This window comes from Populus alba, chromosome 4 (assembly GCF_005239225.2).
Source record: "Populus alba chromosome 4, ASM523922v2, whole genome shotgun sequence".
In the NCBI taxonomy this organism is placed as follows: domain Eukaryota; kingdom Viridiplantae; phylum Streptophyta; class Magnoliopsida; order Malpighiales; family Salicaceae; genus Populus; species Populus alba.
Window position 1 is genome coordinate 11,394,991 of NC_133287.1, and position 21,408 is coordinate 11,416,398.

At 32.2% G+C, this 21,408-nt stretch overlaps 2 protein-coding genes and 1 long non-coding RNA gene across 4 annotated transcripts; 1 reads left to right on the forward strand and 2 right to left on the reverse strand.

The window, feature by feature from the left end:
- Positions 1-3,977: 3,977 nt before the first annotated feature.
- Positions 3,978-5,670, reverse strand: LOC140955487 (uncharacterized). The gene is made up of 2 exons (XR_012169639.1): positions 5,580-5,670; positions 3,978-5,388 (listed from the first exon to the last, which is right to left on the reverse strand). It is a non-coding gene; the product is annotated as an uncharacterized lncRNA (long non-coding RNA).
- A 2,458-nt stretch (positions 5,671-8,128) lies between these two features.
- LOC118055088 (probable ubiquitin conjugation factor E4) lies at positions 8,129-16,432 on the forward strand. 2 transcript variants are annotated; one of them, XM_035066885.2, is made up of 16 exons: positions 8,129-9,142; positions 9,236-9,440; positions 9,703-9,854; positions 9,942-10,191; positions 10,313-10,465; positions 10,948-11,151; positions 11,295-11,407; positions 11,515-11,629; positions 13,590-13,679; positions 13,793-13,996; positions 14,095-14,190; positions 14,271-14,393; positions 15,359-15,451; positions 15,593-15,757; positions 15,850-15,939; positions 16,033-16,432. In XM_035066885.2, the coding sequence occupies exons 1-16, from the start codon at positions 8,313-8,315 to the stop codon at positions 16,210-16,212; spliced, it is 3,063 nt and encodes a 1,020-aa protein (XP_034922776.1). In that variant the 5' UTR covers positions 8,129-8,312; the 3' UTR covers positions 16,213-16,432. The 2 variants fall into 2 exon arrangements, with proteins under 2 accessions (XP_034922776.1, XP_073264713.1); XM_073408612.1 differs by having other exon boundaries at positions 13,650-13,679.
- A 1,211-nt stretch (positions 16,433-17,643) lies between these two features.
- Positions 17,644-19,822, reverse strand: LOC118055089 (uncharacterized). The gene is made up of 5 exons (XM_035066887.2): positions 19,204-19,822; positions 18,951-19,089; positions 18,726-18,787; positions 18,162-18,300; positions 17,644-17,923 (listed from the first exon to the last, which is right to left on the reverse strand). Exons 1-5 carry the CDS (start codon positions 19,743-19,745, stop codon positions 17,786-17,788), a joined length of 1,020 nt encoding a protein of 339 aa, XP_034922778.1. The 5' UTR covers positions 19,746-19,822; the 3' UTR covers positions 17,644-17,785.
- Positions 19,823-21,408: the final 1,586 nt, after the last annotated feature.

Here is a 21,408-nt window from a genome sequence, read left to right on the forward strand (position 1 = left end):
ATTGACTTGATTAATCCATTTAAATTTGATTTAAACCCAATTGAGTTAATTTTAAGGAACTAAAAAAAATGTTACAGTTTTAATAAAAGATTAATTATTCAAGTTTCCTTAGTGAGCTTTTTATTATTAAATAAAAAAATAAACTAAAAAAATCAGTATAAAAAATAAACTAAAAGAAATCAATGTTTCTATGTACATTCAGAGGTGAAACATTATGCAATTCACACAATATTTTCCTTTTTTACATTTTTGTCCTTTCTTTTTTCGCTTTGGTCATCGAATTTTCTTTTTTAATTTTATCTTTTAATGTTGTGTTGATTGAGATTTGAAATTTAAAATTTATTTTAATTTGTTTTTTATGATATTATTCCCCTCTCAAAAAAAAATCATGATATCATTTTGGTGTCTGATTTAACGAAAAAGAATTGAATTAAGAGATTAAAAATAAGGGGAGCAAAGTTGATAAAAAAAAAAAATAGCAATCCTTTTTTGTCTAAAAAACTTTGGTTCCAACAACAATCTATATTTTTTTTTTTTTTTTGCTTTGATCATCGATTTTTTTTTTTCAATTTTATCTTTCAATATTGTGTTGATTAAGATTTAAAGTTGATAATTTATTTTGATCTATTTTTTTATGCGGTTATCTCAATCTCCATAAAAAAAATTGGTGCTCGATATTATGAAAAAAAAAGGAGTCGATTTTATTTTTTGAAAAAAATTACAAATGAGGGGACCAAAATTGAAAAAAAAAATGGGAGCTCTTTTTGAAAATAAAATGGTGTCAACACCTTTTTGCTTAATTTTGCCTTAGGATATTTTCAAATTTTCTTTGGGTCCTTTAATTTTCCGATTAAACATTTTAGTCCAAGATTTTATTTAGTTCAATTTTCAATTCTTGAGTTTTAGAGAGGTGAGAGAAAAATTATGGATGAGAGAGAAAAAGATTGGTTGGTGCCAATGAGAAAAATAATTAAATTTAGTATTAAAGAGTTTCTTTTAATAAGAGAAATGTCGTCAAGGTGGTTTTGGGTTTCTAAGTTACTGGAAAAGGTAGATTTGGGTTGAGAAAGATTTTTTTCCATTTAATTATATGTTTTTTTTAACTGATTTTGGGTTTTTTTTATTATTATTATTTGAGGAATTCTTTTTTGTTGTTATAAGAGTCTTTTTTAGGTGTTTTTAGGTAAAATTATATTAAAAATTAATTTTTTGAGTAAAAAATTACCCATCATTTTTCCATCCACCTTTCAAGTGCTTGAAAAATAGGTTTGTAAAAGACACAATCATCTACGTACTCTTCTTTTAAAAAATAAATAAAATGGATCAAATAATAATAATAATAAAATATATGGCCCTAGCCCATGGTCCTTTCTTAGCATGCCCCTACATCGAGCTTGAGTTTCAATGGGCCAAGCGTGTTGGGCCTCTAAGCCAGCGCACAACATTTTTTTCCTTTATTTTTTTTTTTTAATTTTAAGTTTATTTTATTAGAAATTAAGTAACTAAATATATATATTATATACATTTATTTTTTAATTTTTTAAGTTAATTAAAAATATATTTTAGTTGTCACTAGTTATAGGTCGTGCTATGTTGTAGGTCAGATCCAAATAAAATCGAACATAATAAAACATATCTAGGTTATAGATAATTATTTGATATTATTATTAAACTACACTCAATGGATCAACATTAAAATTTTTCGGCAAAATTTTTTACATATTACTATTTTAAAACTAAATCGTATGAGAGTTGTCTTGTTATGATCGAGTCAACTAGGCAAATCCAAAAGCAACCTGAACAATCAATAAAAAGTATGGCTTAGTTTTAAATAAAATCTCAAGATGATATTTTTTGTTTAATATTGAGATAGTGGCATATTAGATCTAAAGTGAATCCATTCTACTTTTTCCACAATGTTTAGAGGGAAAATAACATCTATTGAAATTCTCTCGAAAAACAAAAGAACTCTTTGCCATAAAGATCCTTTATTTTGGTATTCAGATTATGGCAAACCGATAACCACACCATTTTCTAAAGATTTTATCTTTCCTATCTCTAACTCTATGGCTGAAAAATAAACAAAATAAAAAAAAGTCATTAATGTGAGGTTAATCTTAAATTTTTTTCTATTTTAATTTTAGTTCCTTATCTTTAAATGTTGAATGTTTACAATAATTTCAAGCCTAATATCTTTTAATTAGACTATAAAAGGGCTTGATTAAAAAACATTAAAAAAAAAAACACATGAGGTGCATGGTTCACTGTTCATATGAACACTAGTGAACCTAACACCTCATGTCTTTTAGTTTGTAACATAATTTTTTAAAATATTGTGAGAATTTTAGTTTAGTTTTTAGTAAGATTATATTAATCTTTTTTATTTTAATTTTAGCAAGCATTTTTTTTCTACAGCCTATCATATTTTTTTTAAAAAAAGATGTTTGGTTACTTTTCTGCGAGCATCTATTATATATATTAAATAAAAGATAATTGAAAAGAAATAAAATAATTAAGTCAAGTTGGGTCATTACCCAAGCATGTATTTGGAGCTCAATTTCGAGTTGACCTGGATTAATCTAACACATGTTTGTCTCAATATTTAAAAAATAAAAAACACATTTTGAATTATTTTTTATTTTCTTTTATTTTTAAAAAATGCATTAACAATGCATGCATGTTTTTTTGATCTACTTTCATGGGCTGCTTTGATAAAAAAAAATAATTCTTGTGTTTTAAAAGGTAACTCACAGCATAACGCAAACAACATATCGAGTGACAGCCATGAAAATACCTTTAAGCAACTTTGTTTGAAAGTGATTGTGGGCTGATAGTGCCCTTTATCATAACCTTAAGTGTGAATTGCGATATTTCCCACCACTTTGCTTTCGTCTCTAGTGACCTCATTTATAGCCTTGCTTTTCATGATCTTAACATCTACTACTTTTGGTTTTTTTACATGAATTTGAACTCAAAATGTGGAGATTGTTGAAATCACAAATTCTATTCTTTTTTTTTTTCTTTTTTTTTGCTGTGTACATGTGTTGATTGTAAAATAAATTTAATATGCTAAATATATAAACATAGGATAGCAGTAAATTAATATCATACATATTTCCATCCATGAATAATAACGTGTTGAAGTAATTGTTCACAAAGAATTTGTGCTGTTAAGAATAATGAGTAGAGTTATTGAATGTGGATAGAAGAAACAAAACATTTTTTTTGTAACTATTGTTAGCTAGACCAGGTGTGGTTAAATCACTATGGTCACACCCATAAAATACTATGTATTGAAATACTATTTTATGATTTGTGTTTTTATTTTTTAATTAATTTTATCATTTAAAACTTTAATTTTTTTTTTTAATTTTGTAGTTCAATATTAAGTTGTATTTTAGGAAATGTGTTTCCTATTTTTTTTTTAAAAAAAGTTTATTAGGTTATATATGGTCACATGGATTTACTTTTGATTTCAACCTTCGAAATTATATTCTGAAAGTGATGCTTCGTAATTTTTTTTCGATTTTCTTTCTATGATACAATCTCATTCTTATAATTCATATAAAGATTTTAATAATTTAATTTAGATTGACTCGAGTTGTTTTTATTACCACTTTTTATAATTAATTTGTTTCTTGATTTCATGCTTAAATATTGGGTTGGTTGGAAAATATGTTTTGTAATTTTTTGACTTTCATACTATGAAGTTATCTTAATTTCTTAACTCGGGTCATGGATTTGATAGGTTGACCTGAGTTTGCTATTTTTAATTTTTTTTTTTGCTCTTTTTTAATTGTGTATTTTTTTTAATGGGCTTCATAATATTTTTTATTTGATTTATATAGAGTTATTCTAATCTCATTACTTGGGTCACGGTTTGACAGATTGATCAAGGTTGACTTGATTTTTTTGTTATTTTTAATTGAATATTTTTTTTTCAATTTCACCATCCAACAACTCAATCTTTTTAAAAAAAAAAAAACAAATTATCCTTTAATATTAGGTTGTTTAGGAATTAAGCTTCATAAATTTTTTTTCAATTTGCTTTTTATAGAGTTATTACAATATCATATATTTAATTGTTTTCCTTGTTTTCAACCTTCAATATTGGATATATCAGAAATAGAGCTTTATAATTTTTTTTATTTGTTTTTTATGAAGTTATCATAATTTTATGACCTAGATCGCGAGTTTAATTGTTTAGGAATAAGCTTCATAAATTTTTGTTAAATCAAGTGGACTTAGATTGTTTTTTGTCCCTTTGTAGTTTTTATTTATTTATTTTTTCTTTCAACACTGGGTTAGTTGAAAATTAAACTTTGTAATTGTTTTTGAATTTGCTTTCTATGAAGTTATCTTGATTTCATGACCTGAGTTGACGGTTTTGTGAGTTAATTCAAGTTGACTCATGTAGTTTTTTTTATCCTTTTTTTTTTTTTAATTTCTTCCTTCAACATCAAGTTGTTTATGAATTAACCTTTATAGTTCATTTTGATTTTCTTTCTACAAAATTATCATGATCTCATGACTTGGATCATAGACTTAACAAGTTAATCTGAATTGATCTAATATATTATTATCTCAATATTTTTTTAAAAAATATCATTTAATATATCATCATATGAATATTTATAAAAAGATAACATCAAATATGCATCATATTTTGAGCTCATGATTATTTTTATTTTTATAAAATTATTTTTGGTATTAGCACATTAAAACGATACAAAACATATAAATTATATTAAATTTAAAAAAAAAAAAAAAAATTTGAAAGTCCACCCAAATACAAATCACATCTCGATAGGCAAAGTTCAAAAAACAATCCAATTTTCAATTAACAACTGAAGATGAATCAAAGAACCATCACCAAGATAAAAAAAAAAAAAAAAAAACAATCTACAGTTGCCAAACTAAAAGTCCATCCAAATAAAAAAAGCACAATCTCAATAGGCAGAGCTCAAAAAGACGATCCATTATCCCACCAGCAACTGAAGATGAATAAAAGAACAATTACCAAGAAAAAAACACAAAGAAAAGAGGAGATGGAGAGCCTGGCAACGGAAAAACTCCAAAAAGCAAACAAAGATCCCCCCAGCAAAGCGAGTCAAAAGTTATTCCTCCAAGATAGAATGAGCAAACCACAAAGCCACAACAAAAAAGAGTAACAGAGTAGCGAGGAAGCCCCAAAACAAATGAGCAACGAAAAGTATTAGCAAAAAGTAATTTGAAACCAACAAAGGAAAGCTTGTAAAGAAGCAGTAGCATAAGAAACCATGGCGAGAAACGAAATAGAAAGAAGAAAGAGAAAGCAGACCTAATAGAAATGGAATCGTAAAACAAGTGAAGAAGATTTGCAAAGGAAACCTAAGCACACCCTCAAACCTAAAATAAAGGAGGTAAAAGTATGAGGAGCCTAAGAACAGTAGCATGTCAAAATTAAAATATAAAAAAACAATCAAATAGGAACCAATATGACAGCACACGCAGAAAAAAAGTTAAATGAAAGGAAAACAAATGGCAAACCAAACCAGAGCAATAGACAAAAGCTAACTAAACTCGTAAGAATCAGTTACCTTGAGAGCACAAATGAAGGATAAATCGCCCAGATGCAACCAAATATCTTATCCCCAAAACGCTGGCTATATAAAGGAATCTGAGAAGACCATAAGAAAAGCAGCAGAGACGGGAACAAAAAGACGACTCCTGGCTTATATTTATTTGCTCGAAAATAATTATTTTTAGAAAAGTAAATTTTAAAAAAGTATTTTTTGATATTTAATAGTGTAATGAAAAATAAGTTGGAAAATACTTTCCAGTTTTTTTGGTTATGTCATGGAAAATGAGCTGGAAAATAACTTATTAATATTTTATTTGTTTCAAGTTTATTAAAATAATAAGAAACAAATCTTATAAATTAAAAAGTTAAATGAGAATGAAATTGAAATTGAAAAAAAATATAATTTCATAAATTATCTCAAATAAAATAAATAATAATCAAAATAATAGAGATCAAATCTAAAAAATTAAAAAAAAAATAAAAGATGAAGAAATTAAAATAATAATAATCAACATTTCATAAATTATTTCAAATAAAATAAGTAACAATCAAAAGAATGAGGATCAAATTTGATAGATAAAAAATTTTAATAAAAAAATGATAAGGAAAAAGCAAATAAGAATTATAAAAATAAGGACCAAAATTAATATAAAAATAAAATTTTAAGAGATGAAATTGAAAATATTCAAAACAAAATGTATATAGCACAATTAAAAGTTTGAGGCTCAAAATTTAATATAATTAACAAATAATGACATTTCTAAATTTTTTACAACTTCTGAAAAGTGTTTTCCGTCCAAATTTTCCAGGAAAACACTTTCCTGAAAACCAAGCCAAATTTTCCTTTTACTGGAAAGTGTTTTTTGTTAATCAACTTTTCTAATGGCAAACCAACACAAAAAAATTTAAAAAATAATTTCCTGAAAATCACTTTCCGGAAAAACAAACACGGCTCTAGTCAAAATGGACCGAGCACAACCATGTGAAGCCTGGATAAGCGAGAGCGAATCCCATCTGAAACCCCCTAAAATCGCCCCACATTACAACCAAGAGAGAACTGATTGAAATTTTAGGAAGTGGAGCTATTTCGTTTTAAAATCACTTTCAGAATTTTTTTTTAAATTTATTTATTATAAATTAATTTATTTATTTTTAAATTATTTTAATATATTAATATTAAAAATAATTTTTTTTAAAAAAAATATTATTTTAATATATTTTTAAATAAAAAATATTAAAAAAATAATTATAACCACATTATATTCTTTATAAACAAGAGCCAACCACCTCACATCTTAGGAAGTAAAAAAGAATTACCCATTGTTAAAGTCCACATTTTACTTTATCCTGATTGGCCTAAAAATATTAAAATAATATTTTAAAAAAAATATATTATTTTTTAATATTTTTAAAAATATTAAATGATTTTCGCTAGCTTTGTGTTTAATTGCAAGATTGATTGACCTAAAAATATTTGAAATTATTTAAAAATATTTTTCTAAAAAAATATTATTTTTAATATCGATATATCAACAAATATTAATTTTAAAATAAATAAATAAATTTTTTTTAAAAGCACTTTAAAATAATTTGAAACAAAAAACAAACAAAGTTTGGATAAGTTTTTGAACAAAAAATAATGTTCATGTAAATGAGTAAAAAATACATATAAAAAAAAACTAATTACACTAAGTCAACACGGGAAATCCTGTCAAATTTACAGTCTAAATTATATGACTAGAATGGCCCAATTAAAAATAAAAAGAACTATGAAGCTTTTTAATTTATTTTTTTTTTAAATTCATGATCTGAATCATTAAACTTGAAGCATTCAATCTATAAAAATCAAGAAATTTAATTATAAAAAAATATTAAACGATAAAATTAAAAAAAAATTATTATCTAAACAAAAAAAAAAAGAGAGAAAGATGGATTCAAAAATTATGATTGTATGTTTATTGGTTATGCTGAAAATATTGTTGCATATAGGTTTCTAATTTTAAAGAGTGATTTACTATATTGCAATATTATTATGGAAACAACAAATATATATATAAAATTCTTTAAATATATTAATCCATTAAATAAAAAAATTTCTCACGTACCTTTTAATTAATAAAATTGATAAAACTTATATTGAGAAAGTAAGAAAGAGTTAGAAACAAATGATCTAATGATCTCCTATGAAGCTATCTTTTCTTTTGATCCTTTATTTTGAAAAGAAGCAATTAAATTAGAATTAATTTGCTTTTATAAAATCAAAACTTGAAAGGTGGTTGATATATTTCAAGTGCAAATTTATTAGTTGTAAATAATTTTAAAAAATATATATATTTTCTTGATAGTTCTATAGATAAATACAAAGTAAAATTAGTTATAAATTTTTTTTATTAAAAAATAAAATATAAATTATTTTAGCTTCTATTTATAATTTTTTTTATACAATAAATGGATGTCCTGCCCCAACCCCCTCGTTGAATTCCAGGCAAACACAAACCTCTTCAACCTGACAAAAACGACACCGTTCTCCAACCCTTATTACATATATAGAAAGAAAGAAAAATATAAGTGTTCACTTTCTTCTACAACACAGAACAGAGACCAAACACTCTTCCACTTCTCCTTCCTTGTACTCTCAAGTCTCAACTTAACTAACGCTTCTCGTCTAAAGCCGAAACCCCAACTCTCTCTCGCTTTCCGTCTCTGTTTACCGAGAAAAATAAATAAATAAGAATCTTCTTGATCCACCATGGCAACGACCTCAAATAAACCTCAGAGATCTCTCCAAGAAATCGAGGACATTATCCTCCGCAGAATCCTCTCAGTCTCCCTCGCCGACTCCTCTGATCCTCGAATTTTCTACTTAGAAATGACAGCAGCTGAGATTCTCAGTGAAGGCAAAGACTTGAAACTCACTCGCGACTTAATCGAACGTGTCTTGATCGATCGATTGTCTGTTCAAAGCCCTAACGCGGAACCTCCTTTCAATTACCTCTTAGGCTGCTACCGTCGTGCTGTTGATGAGTTGAAGAAAATCGCCAATATGAAGGACAAAAATGTGAAATCAGAGCTGGAATTGTCTATCAAGCAAGTCAAGAAGTTGTCGGTTTCGTATTGCAGGATTCATTTAGGGAATCCTGACTTGTTTGGGGGTGATTCGAGTGTTGTTAGAAAGAACGGGAATTCCAATGTTTCTCCGGTTCTGCCCTTGATTTTTGCGATGGTTGATGGGTTTAATAGTGGCGGAATTCAGCCGCCGCCGCCGGGGTTTTTAGAGGAGTTTTTTAGAGAAGGGGATTTTGATAGCTTGGATCCGATTTTGAAGGGTTTGTATGAGGATTTGAGGGGAAATGTTTTGAAGGTTTCTGTTTTAGGGAATTTTCAACAACCATTAAGGGCTTTATTGTTTTTGGTTAGTTTTAATGTCGGTGCTAAATCACTTGTTAGTCATAAGTGGTGGATTCCGACAGGGGCATATGTAAATGGGAGAGTTATTGAAATGACAAGTATTTTGGGTCCTTTTTTTCATGTTAGTGCATGGCCTGATAATACTATTTTTAAGAGCGAGCCGGATGTTGGGTGAGAGCGTGTGATTGTTTATTTATTGGTTTTTTTCTTTCTTCTCGTGTTTGTGTTATTTATGTGTTGTTTATTTGTTTGTTAAAATGCCAGGCAGCAGTGTTTCTCTGATGCAACAAATCATCGACCTGCTGATTTGTTATCTTCATTTACTACAATTAAGACTCTTGTGAATAATTTATATGATGGATTAGCAGAAGTGCTTCTTGCTCTTCTTAAAAATGGTGATACTCGTGAGAGCGTGCTTCAGTATCTTGCTGAGGTGATCAATAGAAATGCGACAAGAGCTCACATACAGGTAGATTTCTCCTGTTCATGGAACTTATTGAACTGTAGTTATAGTGTATATGATTTGTCAAAACCTTTATCTTGATTAATACATGGCATATGAATCAACATGTGGGTTATTTATTTTGTTTAATTTCTTCAGAGAAAGAAAAACTTGATAACTTTTTGCTAAACTGGAATTTGCATGATAGTTTTTTCATTCATGACTGAATGATTTTCGGGTTATTTGATTTGTTTTTGTAGATTAACATGGTATCATGTAACTGTCACAGGTTGATCCTTTATCTTGTGCAAGTTCGGGCATGTTTATCAATCTAAGTGCTGTCATGCTTAAGCTATCTGAACCTTTTTTAGATGCAAATTTGTCAAAAAGGAACAAAATCGATCCAAATTACGTGTTTCACAATAACCGTTTGGATCTAAGGTGATGAACTTCTTATTGTATATATATTTTTTATCACATTATTGGTTTTTCTGGTGTCCCTAATTATTTGTTTTCTTCTTAAGTTAGAGGGTTGACAGCTCTGCTTTCATCATCAGAAGAAATCACTCAATGGCTTAATACTCCTGGAAAAACTGATATCTCTGCACAATCTAATCATGTTGAAAATCGATTGTTACAATCTCAAGAAGCCACCAGTTCTGGTAGTAGTGGTGAAAGGTCTAAATACTCATTTATTTGTGAGTGCTTCTTTATGACTGCAAGGGTGCTCAACTTGGGTCTGTTAAAAGCATTTTCCGACTTTAAGCATCTAGTTCAGGTAATGCATACATGCTTTATATCTGGAATTGGATTTATAAATCTGCTACCACATCCTTGATTGACAAATGAAAACGTTTATCTGCCTTTGAAGTTAATTTTATGAATAAACATCATGTCAGGAAATTTCTAGATGCGAAGATATGCTCTCCACTTTTAAAGCCTTGCAGGAGCAGACGCTGTCTCAGCAGCTGCAGCAGGATATTGACCGTCTTCAGAAAGATATAGAGTTATATTCACAGGAAAAGCTTTGTTATGAAGCTCAGATATTAAGGGTACCGGACGTCTTCTCTCTGCACTTGACATCCTGGAAGCTAGTCTTGAACATTAAAAGTTTGTGTCTGGTTTTGTTCTCCTGTGAGGTGACAGGGGTTTGAGATCTAAAGTTTTGATCATGTCACTTTTGGAAGATGATTCTGACAGTTGGGTGGCCCCCTTGTTTTATTTTCATGGGTCAGGGGCCATGTCTTTGCCCAAACTAGCACTTCCCTTCCAGTTCTCTCTTGCTCTTCATCCCTCTCCCCATTCTCCCTTGTTGTCGGTTTAAGTAGTATGTTCATTGTTAAAGATGTTGAACTTCGTCATTTTAATTTGGAAAACTCCCTTTCCTCTATCCCCACCCCGTGCTTCTCTCTATTCTATTTTCAATGGCATGTTCATCCTTTGAAGATGTAGAACTTACCAATTTAATTTGTAAATTTAAATAGCTTGCTATTCTTTTTATTCTGCTGATCTTACTTCTCCTTCCTTTTTGAAGGATGGAGCACTTATTCAACGTGCACTTTCTTTCTACCGGTTAATGTTGGTTTGGCTGGTTAGCCTGGTTGGTGGATTTAAAATGCCTCTTCCATCAACTTGCCCAAAGGAATTTGCCTCAATGCCGGAGCATTTTGTGGAAGATGCCATGGAACTAATTATATTTGCCTCTCGGATTCCAAAAGCTTTGGATGGAGTCTTACTGGTAGGCTTCATTATAAAATGTTTTGCCATGTATTTCTGCCCTTTATACGATACATGAAATTTGTTTTCTTTTGGAAGAGCTGATCTATGAAATTCAATTACCCTGTTGATGTGCTTTTTTTCGCTATTGTACTTGCTGGTCAGGATGATTTTATGAACTTCATTATCATGTTCATGGCAAGTCCTACATATATTAGAAACCCTTATTTAAGAGCAAAGATGGTTGAAGTATTGAACTGCTGGATGCCACGGAGAAGGTGATATACTGTATTCCACTTTGCAAGGAAAGAATATTGTGGAAATTTCGATTGAAATTTATAACTTGAAGTTTGGTATTTACAGCATTTGGTTTTATCATTTGCAGTGGTTCATCTGCTACAGCTTCTCTATTTGAAGGGCACCAGTTGTCACTTGAGTATCTTGTGAGGAACCTCTTGAAGCTTTATGTTGACATTGAGCTCACAGGCTCTCACACACAGGTGACTTGCCCTAATATTTGAGCTTCTAAGAGTTGATTGTTTTTGGTGTTAGGGTGCATATATACAGTAAGGAATAAGGAGGACTCATTTTAGGCCATTGCCTTTCAAGGCTTGCTGGTTTACTTGGCAGTTTTTTCTTATTGGATGCACAGTTATTATAGATGGGTAGAAGAAAGATCCTGCAAGGAAACACTTGTATTTAAACGTATTTTTGACAACTTAGCTTGAGAGTTCCCATAAGGGCTTTTAGGCTGATATTGGCAGGGACTGGATACTATCTTGCATTATCATACTTCGGCTGTAAACAGCAGGGATTTTTTTTCCCACTAATATGCTGATTAGTAATTCTGGAACCACTTACTCCTTGCTTTTAGATTTCAGAATTAGGCAGTTCTAGTTATCTTCTGATTTCTGGTGCATTGTTGACCATTATCCGAGTCTCTGCTCTTTGGATTTTGATGCTTAAACATCTGAATCTAAGTCCTCAGCCTTTGATCAATATAATTTTATTCTGGGACAATTATTTCAAGTCCGATTGACTAGACCACTCTATGGTGATTATTTTCAGTTCGGTTTGGTTCGGTTTTTACCTAAAAAATAACCAGACAATTTATTTAAAAAAAAATTAAAAACTGAAATTGGTTCAAACCAACCGGTTTCAGTTCGATTCGGTTTGGTTGAAGTAAAAAACTGGAAAAAACCGAACCAGCCATCATTTTTCTCTCCAACAAACCAAAGAAACACATGCATCATCTTCAACCATTCCCATGAGACCAGCAATACCCATTATTTTTGTTTCCTTCCATTCGGATCAGCCCCTATCTTTCCCTAGAAAACAAGACCACCATTAAACCAAACTCCATCACCATCTCTCTGGTAGTCCTCACTGCCTCCCATCATTCTTCTGTCATTACTAATTGTTGCTAGCACCAGCTACCACCACCCATGGCGACAAAACACCAACACCCACTGCCTTACAATAAGATGGGGAAAAGAAAGCTTTTTAAAGATCAAGGGTTGTTGGCGCAAATTCACCCTCTCCCTTGTTTCATCTACTTCCAGTGGTGAAGACAAGAAAAGAAAAGATAGAAATGAGAGAAGGGGGGACGCAAGAACTGAGATTGAGAGAAAGCTTGGGAGGGGGTGACTAGGTTTGATTTGGCCTCTAGGGTTAGAAGAAAAGTGTATATTTATACTGTTTTTTATTTTTTCCGGTGTTGGTTAAACTAGTTTGGTTTGGTCCAGTTCAATCAGTTTCAAACTTTTGAAACCAAAACCAAACTGAATGTTTTCTTTTGGAATTTCTAATCGGTTAATTTGTTTTTTTTTCTCGGTTCGGTTTTTTTGGCTTTTTTTTTTTTGGTTTCAGTTTTTTTTATTATTATTATTATTACTACCCCTAGACCACTCTTTATAAAAAGATTTGATGTATTGAATATCTTTTTATTACTTTTTAAAATTACTTGCTTTGTAGATGAAAAATATGAAGTCAAAAGGATGTAAACATGGGAAGATGGTCTTTGTAGAACTTCGATTGCTCTTTAGATTAATTAACTGAGATGTTTTGGTTTCATCCCCTGACTGTTGAATAAGAGTCAAGGAGTGTCCAGTTAGATGGTTGGTTTGTCCAAATAAATGGTGAAAGAAACCTTACCTTTTTTGGGTGCATTGTATGTTGGGTATGCACATGCAGGGTAGGGATCCTTTTCTGTTTTCTACCGTTTCCATGCCTGGTTTGGGTAAATTGAGCATTTCAAAGTACTCTGTTCAACTATCTACATCCAGGCAGCTGTATGTTGAGATTTTATTTCTAATTCATCAGTTCTTTGTTCTAAGTCCATTTACCTTTCACTTGTTTTCTAAACTGTTGTGACTAATAATTTGCTCTGTCTTGATGTTGAAAATTATCATTTTTACATTTATTACATGGTGATTCGTGATTTTGTCTCATATGTTACAGTTCTATGACAAGTTCAACATACGGCATAATATTGCTGAACTTCTTGAATATCTATGGCAGGTCCCTAGTCATCGTGATATTTGGAGAAAGGTAGTTTCACCTCTTTTTAGTGGATTAAACACTCCTCTCTCTCTCCTCTCCCTCTCCCTCTCACTCACACACACACATTCAGACACAAATTTGACTGTTTTATGCTGTTCCAGATTGCTAAGGAAGAGGAAAAGGGTGTCTATCTGAATTTCTTGAACTTCCTGATCAACGATAGCATCTATCTTCTGGATGAAAGTCTGAGCAAAATTCTTGAACTCAAAGGGTTAGAAGCTGAGATGTCCAACACCACAGAATGGGAGCGAAGACCAGCTCAAGAGAGGCAGGAGAGAACCCGCCTTTTCCATTCCCAAGAGAATGTCAGTTTGTGTGCTCATGCATGTGTATGTATTTGTGCACACATCTATCATGAATTCAAAATATGCTTAATTGGATAGGTATATCTTGGCTGTTTCAGATCATCCGCATTGATATGCAGTTGGCAAATGAAGATGTGAGCATGCTGACATTTACATCAGAACAGATTACAGCACCTTTCCTTCTTCCTGAGATGGTATGATATATTTATGCTTTTGACCCTCCATATCTATGTTGTAATCGCTTACAAGTAGGATAAATATTTATTTCTGCCAGGCTGACAGAGTGGCCAACATGCTCAATTACTTCTTGTTACAACTTGTGGGTCCCCAAAGGAAATCCCTTACCCTGAAAGACCCTGAAAAGTATGAATTTCGCCCAAAACAGTTGCTTAAGCAGGTTAGTTTGATTCTCCAATTTCTAACTGGAGAGCTCTCTCCCGCTACTGCTGTCACTTCTCTCCTTTTTCTACTTTCCCCCCCTTTTGTTTTGTTCAAAACAGTTCTTTTAACATGTTAACAGGATGTTCAAATTTGCACTTTTGAACTCTCCTGATTGTTGTTCCCCCTTTTTTACCCCTTTCTCCTAGTTTTTGTCCAAAACAATACCTTAAGCTGCTTAGCATGATTGTACCCCACCCTCTTCTATTTCTTCTTGAGTTTTCTTCTACTGCTTCTTTTCCCTTTAGGTTTACATATTGGTTTAGAGGACTTCGCTTATACAATGGCAAAAATCTTAGATTGCAACCACAGGGTGTAGGTTCAAGTCTTAAGAGTAGTGACTTCATACAAAAGGAAGTTGATGGGTAGGACTTCTTCCCAATTCTCTTGAGTACCCTACTTCAGTTGAGTCATTATTCAGTGGTACCAAAGTTTAGGTTTGAGACAGTCAAGCAGGTAACTGTGCAGTTTCACCTTGTTGGTTGACTGAGAACATGACTATATATGCAGGTTAAGCGCCAATTCGACTATACTATAATTGCTTCTCTGGTTGTGAATTTTCAAGCTTGTCAAGGTGTCTGATTCAGTTGACCAAGGCTCTGATTTTTAAACTCAAGGACTCTGAACCTTGGATCGAAAAACTTTTAGATGCAATGTAGTGGGGTCATGCTATATTATATATGTGGCTTCACAATGAGCTTTATCTGGCTCACTGACGAGTAAAACTATCGTGAAATCCAATTCTTTAATGTCATGTTACCGTGGCCTTGCATGAGTGAATCTCTGCATCTATTAATTCTGCATCAATAGAGAATGAAATGTGGAATCATCTTACCAAGCTAACTGGGAGAATCAGTACGATATTGTATATAATGTCATTGAGCCTCTATGGTAAACCTAACAGTCTTTATTGATTCATTGAAGATTGTCTGTATATATGTTCATTTGGCGAGGGGTGATAATGAAAACATATTCCCAGCTGCCATCTCGAAGGATGGGCGGTCATACAATGAGCAGGTAACTTCAATGCTGCAAAACTTCCATGAGCTTTTCATTAACCATTAGAATCAAATGTCCATGAGAGAACGTCCTTGGTTTCATTCTGTTCTGAAATGTAGCAGTTGATTGAATACTTTGTGACACTGCTTTCTGCTCTAGTTATTTACTGCTGCTGCTGATGTCCTTTGGAGAATTGGTGAAGATGGAAGGGTCATCCAGGAATTTATTGAGCTTGGTACAAAATCCAGGGTTGCAGCTTCTGAGGCAATGGATGCTGAGGCTGCCCTTGGAGAGATACCAGATGAATTCCTTGATCCAATCCAGGTAGGTTTCTTATACCTTTTTGGGAAGGGCAATATCTTTGGTGGGTCCATAAATTGTACGTGGAAAATATCTTTTTTGCTTTTTTTTGGCAGTGCACTTTGATGAAGGATCCGGTGATCTTACCTTCTTCAAGAACCACAGTTGATAGGCCTGTCATTCAAAGGCATCTTCTGAGTGACAATGTACATCTTTCACTTGTTCATTCATTTTATCAAATTTGGTGACAAGGATACTAATTTTGATTAAATTCGCAAATTGATTTCATGTGAGTGCAGACTGACCCCTTCAACCGATCCCATCTTACTGTGGACATGTTGATTCCAAACACTGAGTTGAAGGCAAGAATAAAGGAGTTCATCAGGTCCCAAGAATTAAAGAGGCATGGGGAAGACTTCAGCTTGCAGAGGGCCAAAGATACAATCCAAACAACAACTGAAGAAATGTTGATTGATTAGAACATTGTTGTAGATTCTTGAAGAGTTTCATATTTGCAGCAACAACGGAAGGATTTCCACTAATCAATGATGGTGGCAGCTGACCATAAAAAGGTTATAGGCAGTAGTACATACAATATTTATCTTCAGACTAGTGTTGAATGTTCTTGGATGTGTATAAACTTAAGTATGTGTATGAAAGGTATTTAATTTATTTAACAATGGCGTGGATTCTGTTCAAGTATTATTTTTGTAGGTGTGGTTACACGTTGCTTTTATCAGGTTGTGCTCCGCTAACAATCCCCAGAAGATGTGGTGAGGACAACATGTAATGCTACCAGAACAGAACTAATTCCCTGATAAAATTTGCCGTGCCACTTTTTGGTTGTTGCAGATTCTTCTGGTAGGCATTTCGATCACCTTCAACCATCAAGTTGGAAATATCACCATTTCTTGTATAAAAAAAAAGGTAGGAACCATATCCCTAGAGCAACTAGAAAATGCCTATTGCTACTCGAATTGTGCACAAGTTCTGTGCAATCAATCCCCTTCCATGATAAGCCAAGCATCTCAGAATCAGACACAGGATATGTCTAGTGATTGTGGAGATGTGAGACGAGTTCATCTCAAAGAAATAACAAGGGATTGCAATGTACAACTCGGCCCTGCTGGTTGAAGGTCATACAAATTATGTGAGACATCAGAGCGCTGCATCCCAACATATATTTTTGGACCGTAGAATATGTTGTACTTTGGATGGCTGAGGAACCCATTATATAGTTGGAACTTCAATTTCACGTGGTATCTGTTCAGATGCTATTCAGCTAATGCCTCACCTTCAAAATGCATAGAAAATGCTGATGCGCTCATTTAATGTCCTCGCATTGCATTAACCATGCCAGAAATTGTTAGGTTAATCCATTGCGATGCATGTCCTACACAGGCTTTTGACATAATTGCAGGCTAAAGATGGTGAATCATCTCTTTATTCGGAGGTTTTCCAGTAGCTCCAGGCAAATTCTGCCAACTACCTAACGCAAATGGGCTTCGCTTCAGTACATTGCAGAAACAGAGCTGTAGCCAATTGGCTAGGCTCATGAACAACTTGCCCCCAGAACCAAGTTGCCAGAACTGAAATTTGAAGTCGAGCAGAATAGTGTGAGGTTGATTTGTACATAAGAAATCTAAAATACTATTCTCTTCCCTTGTTTCATAAGCAAAACAAAATTCAGATTATGAAAAGCTGATGTAAAGATGGAACAATGAAAGTATCTTCCAGCTTAAAAAAATATAGTACAACAAATTGACATTGTGAGCCCAAGATAATCGTGGACTCGACTGATGCCTTAGTCACCAACTGATCATCATGTTTAGCATTCTCTTATGAAGCACTCATTGATGTTCTTGCTGGTGTGTTCTCCAGTGCACCAGAAGAAATCCTGTAATTTCAATCAACCCACCGCCTTCTCTGGTTTGTCTTAGAACAGTTTGGCCATGATGTTTGTACCTCCTGCAGTAACTTCTATAGAAATTCCAAAAGTCAATTTGCAGACATCCAACCAAAGGAAAATCACACATTGAGTATTTGTCTCTGTCATAGCTTTGGCTTGGGAGTGGCTGCCTTTCGCTTCGCATAGTCATGGGCAATGCTTATCATATTCTTGCTATGACGAAGTGAAAACTCAGCAAGCAGGATCTGTGTTTCTTCCGGGGTCAAATCACCATGAGAGCCCTGCAAAATTTTGGCGCAACATTATGGTTTCTGTCCATCAGAAAAATAAATCAGGCTGTGAACTTTAGACAAAGGCTAACTATAGGAAACATAGGTTTAGCTTGCCGATTTAAATTTTAAAAAGCAAAATCAATGCACAAGCTAAGTCAGTACTAAATGAACAAAACAAAATCAATAATACTCAACAAAAAATGGTCATTGATTCCTGTGCCACAAAATGTAAATCAGTATTCATTACCAGGCGCGAAGTTCTGTCACAAACAGCATGGTGCATGAGGATGCCTGCAGCAACTGAAACATTGAAAGAGTCGACCATGCCTTTCATAGGAATACTGCAATGCAAATCTGACAGTTCCAGAGCCTCATCACTAATTCCCCTACAAGAAACGACTCAACCATCATTACTAAAGTTTACAACAACTAAAATGTTCTAGATTTCTTTTCGATATAGAAACCAACAGTAACATGCCAACTAGTTAGAAAGCAGTCTTTATCTTCATCCTTACTATAGATATCAAAAAGCTTAATGTATCAATTAATCACCTGCTAGAGATAAAATCTAACGAAAGAGAGCTTCATAAGGAGTTTCTAAGAGCAAGCAAGAATAACGTAGTTTTCTATTATTTTTCTTCCTTTAATCTATTGCAACAAACCGGGTCCAAAGAAAACTTTTTTTTTTCAAATATCAACACTAATCAGCATAATAAAACTAATGGAAACATAGCCCCCCACCCAAAAAAAAAAAAAAAAACTCCAGCATTAACTTTGTGATAAAATGATAAAGCACGAGGAAGTAAATTACCTATTTTCATTTCCAACAACTATTGCAGTTGGGCATGACCAATCCATGTCATAAATAGATACCTAAATAACACAGCACAGAAACAGTCATACATGTATCCACAGCTAGCACGATTCCGACATCAAAATTGCCAGAGACACTCCACAGTTTAAACTACTAGCTACAATCACAATTAAACAACAATGCCAACTACCATTTTCCAAGGAACAAGTAAAGATTCATTACCGCATCGATTCCAACATGAGTGGTAGCAATCCGATAACCACGTGATTTTAAAACTTGAAAACAGTCTTTAGCAGAATCCCATAATTCAATATCCAACCATTTCTCTGCTCCCATGCTCACATGCCTATTCTCCCTATATCTGGAACACCACCAATACAGACAGCATAAATAAAACAAAATTAACATATTGACAGAAACTTTTTTTTTTTAAAAAAAACCATTTTTTTCACCTCAAAAAGAATCGAAGCAGCACCTTTTGGAGCTATCACAAGAAATGACATGAACAGACTGAAACCCCAAAGCATCAGCAGACCGAAACACAGCCGAAACGTTTCCGAAATCAGTCAATCCTTCAACAACCAAACAAAGGGAATAACTCCTACTCTTAACCGTATTTCGAATCCTCTCTTTTCTCTCTTCCATCATATACGGCCCCACCGCTTCCAAAACCTCACCGCTACTCAAATCCACACCTCCACACTTGAACCTGTCGAAATAAGGAAACCAATGAGAACCCAAGACAGTGTCGTCGTGGGTTTTTGTTATTCTTCTTTCCATTTTCATTAGTCGTAACACGTCGTCCCGTTTGGTGAGAAGGAGTTCAACGGTGTCGTCTGGGGGGTCTAATGAGAATGCTGATTGGGTTGCTGTTGAAGAGCGAGGTCTGGTGCAGGGAGTGAAGGATACAGAGGGAGGGCGGGTTAGGGTTTGGGTTTTGGAGAATGGAGAGAAGGGTTTTTTGGGTTTTGGGAGGGAAGTTAGAGAGGTGGTGATAAGGGTTTTGCAGGCTCCCATTTTTTGGGGCTGGGAGAGATTTTGTTGGGTTCAAGTTATCGAGGGGGGAAGAATGGTATGCTTCAGGCACATCACAACACAGCAAAAATACTAAACAAGAGAGTAGAATGTACTGTAGGCATTTTACAATTTTACATCCCTAATTTTATTTATTTATTTATTACTTTGTCCACGTAATTTCATTTAACACTAGAGATGCTGCGGGTTAATTTTTTTTATATAAAAATATTAAAAAAATAAAAATTTAAAAATTTTGGGTTTTTTTTCAAGGTCATACCCAAGAATCTTGGGTTTGGTTGCAACGTCTAACCTAAAAGTAATATTTATAATATTAATAATAAAAATAAACTTGCATGATTTAAGTTTAAGTGAGTCTGATTGCAACACCGGACTTAAGAATATTGGATGTGGGTCTGACTATAAGGCCGTGTCATAAAAGTGTGATAATTAAATAGACTAATTAAAAACAAACAAAGAAAAAAAATCAACAGGAAGGAAAAAACTAATGAAGAAAAAGAAAAAAATGAATTAATTGGGTTAACCCTTCAAACCAGGTTATCCCGTAAAACCTGGGATTCGGGTCATGAAAGTTTGATAACTAAATAAAAAAAAAATGATGGGTTTACCAGAATTATCTGGGTTAACCCATCAAACCAAGTTAACCCGTCAAGCCCAGGATACGTGTCATAAAGATATGAAAGTCTGATAATTAAATAGAAAGAAAATTAACTTTAACAAACTAAACTAAATGAAAAAAATAACTCGTCAAATCAGGTCAACCCATCAAACCCGATATCCGTATCATGAAAATCTGATAACTAAATAAAAAAAATTTAATATTAACAAACTAAATCAAACAAAAAAAAATTCATTAAAAAAATTAAAAAGAAAAAAACAGCTAATATTGTAGTAATCCATATATTTTTTTTTTTGAAAAAAGCTACAAAACTAAGTTTTCAACCAGATCAATATAAAAAAAACGACAAAGATTATTATTATTTTTTTAAAAGTCAATTTTGGGTAAAATAAATGAAAAAAAAACATGTAAAAAAAAAAGGAAACAAAAGCGGAAAAAAAAAACATTTGGGGAAAGCTACAGTGTTTTAAGGAAATAAACAAAAAAACTAAATTTTCAACCAACTTAATAGTAAAAAAAATAAAATCAACAAAAATAATTCTGAAAAAAAAATATGTAAAAATTGACAATTTTGGAAAAAAAAGAAAAAAAAACATGTGGGGGAAGCTAAAGTTAGATTATCATTTAGCTCAATATTAAAAAAATAAATTCGATAAATATAATTTTTAAAAAAAATATATGTGGGAAACATTGTAGCAAAACAAAAATTATGTAGGGGAAACACTGTAGCAATCCATATTATTTTTTTAAAAAAAAACAATAAAGCTAAATTCTCAACCAACTTAATATAAAAAAAATAAAGTCTACAAAGACCATTTTGAAAAAAAAAAAGAATAAATAAATTATAAGAAAAAACAATGTATGAGAATATTATAGCAATCCACAATGTTTTAAAGAAAAAAATTACATAGTTAAATTTTCAACCAGCTCAATATTTAAAAAAATTAGTAAAGATAATTTTGAAAAAAGAATTAAAAAAAAAAAAAGAAAAAAAACAAAGACAAAGAAGTCAATTTTGGATAAAAA

Coding starts and splice junctions, on each gene's coding strand:
- LOC118055089 (XM_035066887.2), bottom strand. CDS start 19,745: ATGGGAGCCTGCAAAACCCTTATCACCACCTCTCTAACTTCCCTCCCA. Junction 19,090..19,203: donor TCTTGTGATAGCTCCAAAAG/GTGCTGCTTCGA, acceptor GTGGTGTTCCAG/ATATAGGGAGAATAGGCATG. Junction 18,788..18,950: donor CTCATGTTGGAATCGATGCG/GTAATGAATCTT, acceptor TGTGTTATTTAG/GTATCTATTTATGACATGGA.
- LOC118055088 (XM_035066885.2), top strand. CDS start 8,313: ATGGCAACGACCTCAAATAAACCTCAGAGATCTCTCCAAGAAATCGAG. Junction 10,192..10,312: donor ACTTTAAGCATCTAGTTCAG/GTAATGCATACA, acceptor ACATCATGTCAG/GAAATTTCTAGATGCGAAGA. Junction 11,630..13,589: donor TCACAGGCTCTCACACACAG/GTGACTTGCCCT, acceptor CATATGTTACAG/TTCTATGACAAGTTCAACAT.